The 12,533-nt window shown below is 39.9% G+C and overlaps 1 protein-coding gene across 1 annotated transcript in view; it reads right to left on the bottom strand.

The window, feature by feature from the left end:
- The window catches only part of cog5 (component of oligomeric golgi complex 5), an 80,608-nt gene extending 69,076 nt beyond the window's left edge, over positions 1-11,532 (bottom strand). The window contains exons 1-5 of the mRNA XM_044185947.1: positions 11,378-11,532; positions 8,470-8,609; positions 7,356-7,413; positions 4,723-4,777; positions 1,778-1,847 (exon numbers count right to left, since the gene is read on the bottom strand). Coding sequence (XP_044041882.1) covers positions 1,778-1,847; positions 4,723-4,777; positions 7,356-7,413; positions 8,470-8,609; positions 11,378-11,423 — 369 coding nt within the window. The 5' untranslated portion in view covers positions 11,424-11,532. The remainder of the gene's footprint in view (positions 1-1,777; positions 1,848-4,722; positions 4,778-7,355; positions 7,414-8,469; positions 8,610-11,377) is intronic.
- Positions 11,533-12,533: the final 1,001 nt, after the last annotated feature.

Below are 12,533 nucleotides of genomic sequence, written 5' to 3'. Positions count from 1 at the left end.
TCAAGGACTGCCTTCTTTCACCTACCTAACATTGCAAAAATCAGGCAGGCTGGCTCAGGTGAGTCCTAAACCATCCCTTAGTTATGCTGCTATAGGTCTAGTGTGGCGGGAGACTTCCCTTGATGCACCTCTCTCCTCCCCTCCATCTGTATACATTCTTATCCCATTAATGCATGTTACTAAGTCGACATCTTCTCTCTCCCATAGTTTTGTGCTTTCTCGTCTCTCTCCTTCTGTTGCTTTCAGCAGGTATTTCTGCCTCCGGAGCTGCAGAGTCTGGACTCTCTCTCTCTCTCTCTTCTTGCTTAGTGTGTTAGCATTCTAACATTTGCTAGCACTTAGCAAAGCACTAATTAACCAAAGTCCAGCTGCGCCTGATAGGAATGTCATTAGTTTTGTGCAGATATTTGGTCATAAACCAAAGTAAGGGACAAAATGAAAATTTTACCTCATGATGGTGCTAGATGAAAAGTCAGGCAATCACTTAAGTTATTACAGTTCATCTTAAGGGGGTTATGAATGGGTGTACAAAATTTCATCCAATAGTTGTAAAGATAATTTCGGTTTGGGGGGGATCTAATAGTTGATCTATAATGATTACTCTGATCTTTTACATGACTTGGTTAGGCTATTGGTGTTCTCTTGTTAACACGCTTTTTTTTTTTTTTTTTTTTACTAGCAAGACATGCAAAATGTAAAAAAAAAAAAAAAGAAAAAAAAGAAAACAGTTTACCATTCTGGATAACCATGATATGAAACTATTTGAAAAGTAACATGTGGAAGCATTTAGGATTCAACACCGTAGCTGGAAAAAGCTGTTTGCTGACTTTGTAAAATGCCACCCCCTTACAATAAAATTACTACAACAACAAATCTGAAGTAATTTGTTAGTAGCCTGATAATCAGACTGGATTGTCATTTTGTTTCACTTCAAATCAATGAACTAATTAGGAGGTGTAGTCAGTGATTCAGAGGTCTGAAACCAGGCTAACTTGTTGTTTACACTCAGTGATGCAGTGGACGCACAGAGACAGAAATGAACGATGTTAATTCTACAATTTAGTTTGGGATTGATTTGATTCTCATTCATTTGAACTGGATTTTTAAAAAGAAGTAGTCATATTGTGCAGATATCTCCAGAACGTGTGTCTATGTTTGTTATCTGAGGCGGACAGAGAGGAAGACATTGTCATTTTTCTCCTTGTCAACACCACAAACAAAGGCCTTGGACTCCCCAGTGACTGATCACCTGCTGTTTGAGTCATATCCAACTCATACTGAAGGCTTGGGCCAAGAGACAAGACCGAGAGTGATCTCTCACACACACATATGAACACGGAGAGAAAATCTGAGCGACTCAGAGCCATGAGCCCAGGAGAGAGACCTCAGAATCCCACTGACCTTTTTACAGCCGCTTCATCAATATTTAATCATGATTTCTCTCGGCTGCACAGACAGGAGAACTGCAGCCCAGCGTTCTTACTGAGCTGCATGCATATGCGCTTGCTTGGTCGTGCGCGCAGAGCAGCTTGGAGTTCTGCGCACAACAAATATCTTGCATACATATAGGCAAATGCTGAACCTCCTACACAGTGTCTTTCGCCGTGGGTTTTGGAAAGATTCGAATCAAATGTAAAATAATGTTCTTAAGTAAAACAGCCACGCAAAGAACTGTCTATCCATTTCTTCTGCCATCTCAAAAGAGAAAATGATTCAAACAAAGCCACAAAAAAGTGAATATAATACCATCACCATGAGGTGTGTGATGGAGAGTTACCTGCAGTCTGGCAAGCTGGGTGATCCTGGCCACAATCTTGTTGTACGGGTCAACAATCTTCGTCCTTATCCTGAAAAGACATGCATGGTTTCATTAAGAACCAGGAAGGTGCATATAAAAGCATCATATAGACCTTTTACACTGCAGAAACTTACCAACCTGTCACTTATAACCTTGAACTTTTAAGATCTTTGTGAGTCTTGGTTTGTGAGTCTTCCTTGTGTTTCCACTATTTTACAAATCAGGATGTTGTTTCAGATATAAACCATTAAAAAGGCAAAAGTGGGACCGACCATGCCATTTTGGGTGGTTTGTAGGGGAGTGAAGTAACAATAAAAACATTTTTGGTCTTGGAGCTTTAACTGCAAAGGCTCTGTCACCTTTGTGGTTGAGTCTAGATAATGAAACAACCAGAAGAGAAGCATCAGAGGATCTCAGGGACCAAAGAGGAACATAATGCAATGGCAGGTCAGAAACATAACTTGGAGCTTTAAAAGTAATCAGTAAGATGTTGTAATCAATTCGAAAAGCAACGTGTAGCCAGTGCAGGGATGCCTGGATTGATGAAATATGGTCTTGTTTCTTAGTTCGAGTTAAAATTCTGGCAGCTGAGTTTTGAATGAGCTGTAAACAGGATAGAGAATTCTTAGAGATGCCAGAAAACAAAGTGTTAGAATAGTCCAGTTGGCAGGTGATGAAGGCGTGAATAACAGTTTCCAGGTTTGTGGTGGAGAGAAACGGTCTAATCTTTGAAATGTTTCTGAGAGTCAGAAAACAGTATTGGACCATAGATTTAATACATTTGTCGTAGATGAAACTAACCAGTTAACTAAACTTCTGGCATGCCTTAAGGACATAAAGACCTGGATGACCTGCAACTCTCTGATGTTAAACTCTGACAAAACTGAAGTTATTGTACTTGGTCCCAAACACCTCCGAGACAAATTATCTAAAAATATAGTTACTCTAGATGGCATTGCCCTGGCCTACAGCTGCACCGTAAGGAACCTCGGAGTTATCTTTGATCAGGATTTATCCTGTAACTCCCACATGAAACAAACTTCAAGGACTGCCTTCTTTCACCTACGTAATACTGCAAAAATCAAGCACATCTTGACTCAAAATGATGCCGAAAAATTAGTGCATGCATTTGTTACTTCTAGGCTGGACTATTGCAATTCCTTATTATCCGGCTGCCTGAATAAGTCCCTTAAGACTCTCCAGTTGATCCAGAATGCTGCGGCACGTGTACTGACAAAAACTAAGAAAAGACGACATATTTCTCCAATATTAGCTTCTCTGCACTGGCTCCCTGTAAAATCCATAATAGAATTTAAAATCCTTCTCCTCACCTGCAACGCTCTTAATGGTCAGGCACCATCGTATCTTAAAGAGCTCATAATACCTTAATACCCGACTAGAACACTGTGCTCCCAGGACGCAGGGTTACTTGTGGTTCCTAGAGTCTCCAAAAGTAGAATGGGAGCCAGAGCCTTCAGTTATCAAGCTCCTCTCCTGTGGAATCAGGTCCCAGTTTGGGTTCGGGAGGCAGGCACCATCTCCACATTTAAGAGTAGGCTAAAGACTTTCCTCTTTGATAAAGTTTATAGTTAAGGCTGGCTCAGGTGAATCCTGAACCATCCCTTAGTTATGCTGCTATAGGCTTAGACTGCCGGGAGACTTCCCATGATGTGCCTCTTTCCTCTCTCCCTCTCCATCTGTATGCATTTTTATCCCATTACCGCATGTTACTAACTCAACATCTTCTCTCTCCCGTAGTTTTGTGCTTTCTCGTTTCTCTCCTCTCACCTTCTGTCGCTTTCAGCAGGTATTTCTGCCTCCGGAGCTGCAGAGTCTGGGTCTGTGGTTGTGGGCCGCCTGCTGCCCCCGTGTTCCTGCTCGACAACTGCTACTACAGTTGTTGCTATTGGCTCTGTTGCTGATGCTGACATTATTCTTCCTATAGCTGTCATTCCTATTATTGCTAATTTATTAATATTAACACTATAAATTATTATTCTACTATATATATATATATATATAAAAAAAATTCTCTATGTGGTCTTTGTGCTCTCTCTCTGTCTCTCTCTCTCTCATATAGAGTTCGGTCTAGACCTGCTCTATAGGAAAAGCGCAATGAGATAACTTCTGTTATGAACTGGCGCTATATAAATAAAATTGAATTGAAATTGAATTGAAGCTGAGGCTGCAGTTAAAGATGACACCAAGATTCCTACAATGTGAGGTTTAAAGAATGAGACAGTGTACCAAGAGAATTTGAGAATAGGATATTTGCACAATCTGGAACTATGAATAGATGGAATAGATGGATAGAAAATGGTGGAAACAAATGCATAACCTGTGACCAGTTTAGGGGAAGACCTACCCTACTCAGACACCTCAGAGGCCTCATTTTCAACCCAAATTTTAAAAAGGCCCTGAAAACCTATTTTCTCAATCAGCTTCTTACTATGAGTCATGGGATCCTACATGAACACACAATTTTCTGCCAAAGTTGGAACAGTTTTTGTGATTTCCCATGAGAGATTTGTGTATTTGTGTCTGTGACTGAGCTGTTCTCACTGATTTGAAGTATGCAAAGCTCAATTGGAAATCAGAATTTAACTTGGATCAAAATGTGATGGGAGTTGTTGTAGCTTGAGGATGTTTTTGTGAAAACTTCAACTTTGATTGTTGCTTAAGTAGTAATAAATATTTGATAATATTGAGAAAAATCTTAATTTTGAAAGTTTTTAGGGGCTTTATGGACTTAAATCAAATAAACAATCATAACTTCCAAGGCCCAGCAAGGAAAACCAGCAAAGAATAGAGACAGTGGTTGTAAACAGGTGTGTGAATGTAAAGCAGCAGGTACTGCAGTCAATCTATGGGTAAATGCTGACAATAAATACATCTAATCTGACTAAAGCCACAGGAAAATGTACCTGTCAACAGCTGCCTGCAGAGCACTGATCCTTGTCTGCATCATCTGAAGGACCCCTGAAAACAACAATAAAAATCTTTCAGTACATTTTGATACGGATTTTAAGAGGTACTTTGTTAGCAGACTTCATCTGAGGAATGCTGGCTCTCTCTTGTGGTAAAAACCAAGAACTGCAATAGAAGAAGAGGGAGCGCTTGAAAAACAGGTCACTGCTCTTACAGATAATTCTTCCAACAATATTCAATCATCCAATTATCATTGCTTGGCCATAGCGTTGACAGATCAGGCTGATTTAAAAAGGTATTGCCATGTGCATTCATATGCTGGTGGGAAGGTCTGACATTTGAGACTTAACAGTTGGTTTCTGAACACTATTACAATGATGACATGAATGTTGTCATAAAATCAAACCTCTAGGACAAACAGTTAGAAAACGTAGACATTGGCTAAAAGATAATGTCAGTGACAATGTGGTAGCAGCTTCCATTAAACAGGCTAAAAAACACAGTATTGTAATGTTAAGATTCTGGCAATCAGTGTTTTCACTACCATCACCACACAACCATAATATAACTTTGACCAAAATAAAAATTATTATGCTGATGAGTGTAATACTCAAATAGCTTTATTTTCATAGTGCACTAACATTAACTGAAGCTAATGGCTGCTTGGCAAGTAGTGAAATAGCAACATAGAACACTGACACACCGGTTTTCAACAACCAAATCTCACATTTGGGTTTTACTACACACAGTGGTGTGAAAAAGTGTTTGCCCCCTTCCTGATTTCTTATTTTTTTGCATGTTTGTTACACTTAAAATGTTTCAGATCATCAAACAAATTTAAATATTAGTCAAAGATAACACAAGTAAACACAAAATGCAGTTTATAAAAATGAAGGTTGTTATTATTAAGGGAAAACAAAATCCAAACATACATGGCCCTGTGTGAAAAAGTGATTGCCCCCTTGTTAAAACATAACTTAACTGTGGTTTCTCACACCTGAGTTCAATATCTCTAGCCACACCCAGGCCTGATTATTGCCACACCTGTTCTCAATCAAGAAATCACTTAAATGGGACCTGCCTGACAAAGTGAAGTATACCAAAAGATCTTCAAAAGCTAGACATCATGCCGAGATCCAAAGAAATTCAGGAATAAATGAAAAAGAAAGTAATTGAGATCTATCAGTCTGGAAAAGGTTATAAAGCCATTTCTAAAGCTTTGGGACTACAGCGAACCACAGTGACAGCCATTATCCACAAATGGCGAAAACATGGAACAGTGGTGAACTTTCCCAGGAGTGGCCAGCAGACCAAAATTACCCCAAGAGTGCTGCGACGACTCATCCAAGAGGTCACAAAAGACCCCACAACAACATCCAAAGAACTGCAGGCCTCCCTTGCCTCAGTTAAGGGCAGTGTTCCTGACTCCACCATAAGAAATAGACTGGGCAAAAATGGCATGGCAGAGTTCCAAGACGAAAACCACTGCTGAGCAAAAAGAACATTAAGGCTCGTCTCATTTTTGCCAGAAAACATCTTGATGATCCCTAAGACTTTTGGGAAAATACTCTGTGGACTGAGGAGACAAAATTTGAACTTTTTGGAAGGTGTGTGTCCCATTACATCTGGCGTAAAAGTAACACCGCATTTCAGAAAAAGAACATCATACCAACAGTAAAATATGGTGGTGGTAGTGTGATGGTCTGGGGCTGTTTTGCTGCTTCAGGACCTGGAAGACTTGCTGTGATAAATGGAACCATGAATTCTGCTGTCTACCAAAAACTCCTGAAGGAGAATGTCCGGCCATCTGTTCGTGACCTCAAGCTGAAGCGAACTTGGGTTCTGCAGCAGGACAATGATCCAAAACACACCAGCAAGTCCACCTCTGAATGGCTGAAGAAGAACAGAATGAAGACTTTGGAGTTGCCTAGTCAAAGTCCAGACCTGAATCCTATTGAGATGCTGTGGCATGACCTTAAAAAGGCAGTTCATGCTCAAAAACCCTCCAATGTGGCTGAATTACAACAATTCTGCAAAGATGAGTGGGCCAAAACTCCTCCACAGCACTGTAAAAGACTCATTGCAAGTTATCGCAAACGCTTGATTGCAGTTGTTGGTGCTAAGGGTGGCCCAACCAGTTATTAGGTTTAGGGGGCAATCACTATTCACACAGGGCCATGTAGAATTGGATTTTGTTTGCCCTTAATAATAACAACCTTCATTTAAAAACTGCATTTTGTGTTTACTTTTACATACAAACATTTTAAGTGTGACAAACATGCAAAAAAAATAAGAAATCAGGAAGGGTGCAAACACTTTCACACCGCTGTACCTCAATGCACCAACCAAGGAGAGTTTTCAAAATGGTCACTGCTCACAGTTGCATCATACTGCTAAAATAACATAACTTGAATAAAGGTGACCAAATGTTGACTATAATGGATTACTTATCTCAACCAAGTTACAAGTGTGTGCAATTGATTTGCGTAGCGTACTGAAATGAACTGAAACCAATGGCAGCCAAGACAAAAAAAATCATTCTGAAGCCCTGGTGCATGTCCATGAAGCTGTTCCTGCAAATTTTGTTCTTGAAATTATAATGGTAACATATGTAAATGTGGCTCTTTACCTTCAAGAGACTCTATCCCAGTCGCCTGAGACAGTAAGTCTTCATGTCTGGCCACAACCTGGAAGGAAGAAGTATAAATATATATGGATGGGGCTCCTATTATGATTACCACTGTGTTCCCTGTGTGACGTGGTTTTAAGTAAGGTTGAAGTTTCTGCTTAATATCCACTGGGAAATAAAATTAACTGAACCAAATTGCTGCCTGGAAGGTACAAAGAAAGTCTAAAAACATATGACATGCTTTAGGAAATGGCCAGAAGTGATTAAGTAGCCTATAAATGATTTGCATTTAATAGCTAAAACATACTAAAACTTAGTGGGTTAGTGCTAAACATGTGGGTTACAGTGTTGATGGCATTGAAGAGAGTGGTCATTAATGATTTCACAGGCACAGTTTACTGTAATAAACTTAGATTTGGTTGCTCATATAGCTGATAAAACACACATAAGCACCTTCACTATCTCTTGAAATCAAATGAAACCTACTCTTACACCCTATTCTGTAAAAATGACTAGGACTAAATTAGTGACAGAAAAATTATACAAAATTTAAAACATAAAACTGCCCTTGTCTGAAGACAAGATCTGGCCCTTTTTCCTCACTACAATTGGATATCTCATCCTTAGGCTGTTTTAGTTTACTTTCTATTCCTACTAGGGCTGCAACTAATGATTATTTTGATTATCGATTAAGCTGTCAGTTATTTTCTCAATTAATTGTTTCGAGATTTGTTTGTTAAATTTCAGAAAATGGTGAAAGATGCCCATCACAATCAAGCCCAAAGTGACATCTTCAAACGTCTTGTTTTGTCTGACCAACAGTCTAAAACCCCAAAATAATCAGTTTCCTATCATAAAAGACTAAGGAAACCAGAAAATATTCACATTTGAGAAAATGGAACCAGGGAATTTTGGCATTTTTTACTCAAAAAATATCTCAGAACCAATAATTGATTATCAAAAAAGCTGCAGATTAATTTTCTGTCAATCAACAAAATCATTAATCAACTCATCGCTGCAGCTCTAATCGGTCAGAGTAAGACATTTAAACAGTGATTGTCTATGTAGGCAACAAAAGTCACTGTGGCTGTGTTGTGGTGTGTTGGGTTGGTACCTGGCTGTGCAGCTCCTTGTCCAGCTGACTGATGCCCTGTGCCAGCTTGGCCAGCTGCTCAGCAATGACAGCATGGTGAATAGCCTGAGCAGTGTACGTCTTCACATCAAACTCCTCTGCCAGGAAATCAGCATAGCACTCTGCAGACACAGCAGCACATCCTCAACCCAGTCAGTATATTTACACTCATGAACGCTTCATACTAATATCAGGATTGTCGTGCATTGTAACTAAAACAAAACCAGAGATTTCCTCTTCCAGCTCTGGAGACTGGTGTTTTGGTTTAACGAGTGACCATGTTAACTGGAGACTTTCAGCCGATTGCGTCTGTGCTTGTCGTAGTTACGACAGCTGTTGAAAACATGAAGAGAATACGTAGCTGCCCTCGTAAATGACTCTTTGTTTAATTTGACATCACAATGTCAAAAAACATTGCCTACCTGATTCTTCTTTGGAGTCTTGCTTGAGGAAACATGTCATGTAGCACTGTACCTGTAACACTTAGTCATGGTTGGAACGCTGCTTGCTGTTAAGGAATATGTTGAAAACAGGAAGACAGCAAGTTGCTCTTCCTGTAAATGTCTATTTCTAATAAATCTTCTAAATATACCTATTCGTCTTTGGAGCCTGTTTGAGTAAATGTGTCACCTAGAAGAAGAACTATTCAGCCCTTTTAAATGTAAATAAAAAAAGGGAAAAATGACTTTTTTACCGGGTTCAATCTCATACCATTGTGGGAAAATAAATAAAAGTCAGTAGACTATTGCAGTGCGCCATTACTACCGCATCATTTTGTCTGCCAGCCGTCTCTTAAAAACAGGAGGCAGCTAGATCAACTTGTGACCACACTGACCATGCACTTTAGACCATTTTGGTATTTTTCTGGTTTCTAAGTCCTCGTTTAAAACCAGTTAATTCGAAAAGTAATTGTAGTGCTACAAATCAATGAAGTAAACGTTTATGTTGATGTAATCACGTGGAAATAGTGAAGTTTGAAGATCCCGCATCAGCTGCACAATAAAAAATATTTATTTTTTTTTAGACCAAAAATGCATAGAATGAAGGTCCCTCTACTGCTTACAACCCAGGCAAGAACACAGAGATGTCAAACAGTCAAGTTCATTTTATTCAGGACAGGCCAAAATCAAATTAGTCTCAGACAGCGTCACAATCTGTACAACATATTACACCCTGTGGGAAAAAAAGCATACCACAAAATAGAAGAGACAGAGCAAATAATTGCAGCTAACACAAGATCCATGCGCAAAAATGGAGAACTGGCCAATTCTCCTGGAATGTGAATCAGAACTGGAATACACCTACAGTGCAATATTGTGGTGATAATAGTATCCCGACTTTCATTTATTTTTCCATGATTGGTATAAGTTCAAATCCCATAAAAACAACAGTTTTCCTTTCTTTCGTTTAAAAGGGCTAAATAGTTCTTCTACGTGACACATGTTTACTCACACAGGCTCCAAAAATGAATATGATGAAAGATGATGAAAAAGTTTTGGACCAAGGAAACTAAAAAAGAAGGAAGAGTCATTACATCATCATAATGTTCTAATGCTCTGCTTGGTGCCAGACTTTGGTGCCAGTTCTATTGGGTAGATGCATGTAAAAGCACACTAAAATTCAACATATCTACGTCGTATCACCTTTGATGAAGAAATTCCAAATGAAAGAACACAAACAGGGCTTGTGGCGAGTCAAATTAAAATGCTCACCATAGCAAATGGAAAAAACGTTGCAAGTGAAGTGTCCCTTGAAAGTACTGAGTTTAGGATTAATAAATATCGTTAACTAAATCTGTAGCCTATTCTTCATTCCTTCTCTCTTCCTTTTATTTCGATCCCGAGGCTGCTTTAAGATGATTGACAGGGCTAATAATGGCTGTTATGGGAATATCTGTATTTAAATGAAACGTTTACAAACCTCAATATTTTCAAGGGACACTTCACTTGCAACGTATTTTATATTTGCCAAGGTGAGAATTGTAATTTGACTCGCCATGAGCCCTGTTTAGTATGCCTATAATCATCTTTGGATACTATTTGGAGACCAACAGCAAATAAACGACTTTTGGAAAAATCAGTCAACTGTGTGATGTATTCTCTGAAGTGTGTTCTTTCATTTGGTAGAGGAATAGGTCATACGATGTAGATATGTTGAATTTTAGTGTGCTTCTCCATGCATGTCCCACTGGCTGCTATAGAACTGACAACAAAGTCTGGCACCAAGCAGAGCATTACAACGTTAGTATGATGATATAATGAGCCTTCCTTCTTTTTTAGTTTCCTCCTTTTGGACATATTCCGTTACAACAAACAACTTTCAAAACGCGAGTACATGACAGGCTTCCTCAGACAAGACTCCAAAGACGAATTTGATAGGTATGTTTTGACACTGAAATGAGAAACTAAACAAAGAGGCATTCACGAGGACAGCTACATATTTTATTCCTGTTTTTAACAGCTGTCGTAACTACGACAACCACAGACGCATTCGGCTTAAAGTCGCTAGTTAACACGGTCACTCGTTAAACCGAATCACCTGCACACAGTCTGCTGTCTCTCTGTTTGCATCCTCCACCGAGTTAGTTTCTTAGTTTCTGTCACCAGTGTAATTTACGCCAATGATATCAACAGCAGTACACAATGTATGTCCAGTGGCTAAAACACGTTATTGGTAAATGTCATGTTATACGGACAAACGCGTCATAGTAAAAAAATGAAGAAATGTAATAGCTGCTTAGCTCGGAAAAGTGCTTTTGCAGGATAGTTAGCTAGCTGCGGAACGAATGTGGAAATTTGACAAAGCTCTTGATAATGTGTTTTAGAACTATCTGCGAACACATTGTAATACGGTTAAACATCAACGCTGCCCTTCATAAAGCTGTTTTTACCATCTTTAAGAAGTGAATTCGTGGAAGCCTCTCTCCCGTCCTCCATGTTGATACTTCCGCATTTGACGTTTAAAGTGCGACGGGAGCTCGACGTTGCACGAGCCTTAAAGGGCTACACCATCTTCTTCTTCTTCTTCTGTTGAGTTTTATGGCGGTTGGCGTCCCTACTTGCGCATTACCGCCACCTACTGAATTTTAACAGCTTCACAGTTTAACCTTTTTACAGTGTCCACCCAACGTGATCCCATGCCATAGTCCATTCTATAACCCAGACCCAGCTGTCTGAGTTGGTGCAACTCCTTCCCTCAGTGTAACATCCAGACCCTCTCCAGATGTGTCCACAACATTCAAGAATCTTCTTGCAGCGTCCAGCACCATCTTAATCCTTTCTGACTTCCCCTTTATTTCAGCCGCACAGTTTATAACCGTGGCAATAAATGCCAGAAATCGCTTCTTGTCCATACTGATGTTCTGCTCATCTCCATTTCCTTTCTTCTCCTTTTCCTTCTGAACTACCACCCTTTCACAGTTCCTCTCCATACTCTTAGCAGCTTCCGCATATGACAATCCCTTTTCCGCTCTGATCTTATTCATTTTTATTTCCTTAATTCTTTTTGGCACTGTGCTGATCCCGTATAGTGGTTTCCCTCACAGTGCAGACACTTTGCTTGCTCTTTCTCCACTTTACACTTCTCCATATTACAATTGTCCTCCCCACATCTCCCACATCTCCTGCCTCCTCTACATAATGAAGCAACTCGTCCATATTCCTGACAGCAGAAACACCTGAGAGGCGCTCTCTCATACGGCCTCACCCTGTAGCACACATAATCTAAGTACACTCTTTCTGGTAAATCCCCCTCAAACGTCAAACACACTGAGTTACTGTCCTCCTTTTCCCCATTTCTGAATCTTGTCAGCCATCTTGCCTCACACACACCTTCAACCTCCCGAAATGACTCGGCCTCCACCGACAGTGGCACGCCGCTTACTACCCCCTTCTTCTTTACTTCTGGTCCGAGTGGGAAGCAGTCCACACTGCTGTAATCTCCAAACGCATGAATCTTCAGAGCTCTGTCTCTCTGACGCTTTGACACATTCAATGATAACCATCCCACTTCCTGTTATCCTGACCGATCTGACATCTCCGAGCTTT

This window comes from Siniperca chuatsi, linkage group LG23, assembly GCF_020085105.1.
Source record: "Siniperca chuatsi isolate FFG_IHB_CAS linkage group LG23, ASM2008510v1, whole genome shotgun sequence".
NCBI classification, from domain to species: Eukaryota; Metazoa; Chordata; class Actinopteri; order Centrarchiformes; family Sinipercidae; genus Siniperca; species Siniperca chuatsi.
This window is presented reverse-complemented; position numbering and strand designations above follow the sequence as displayed.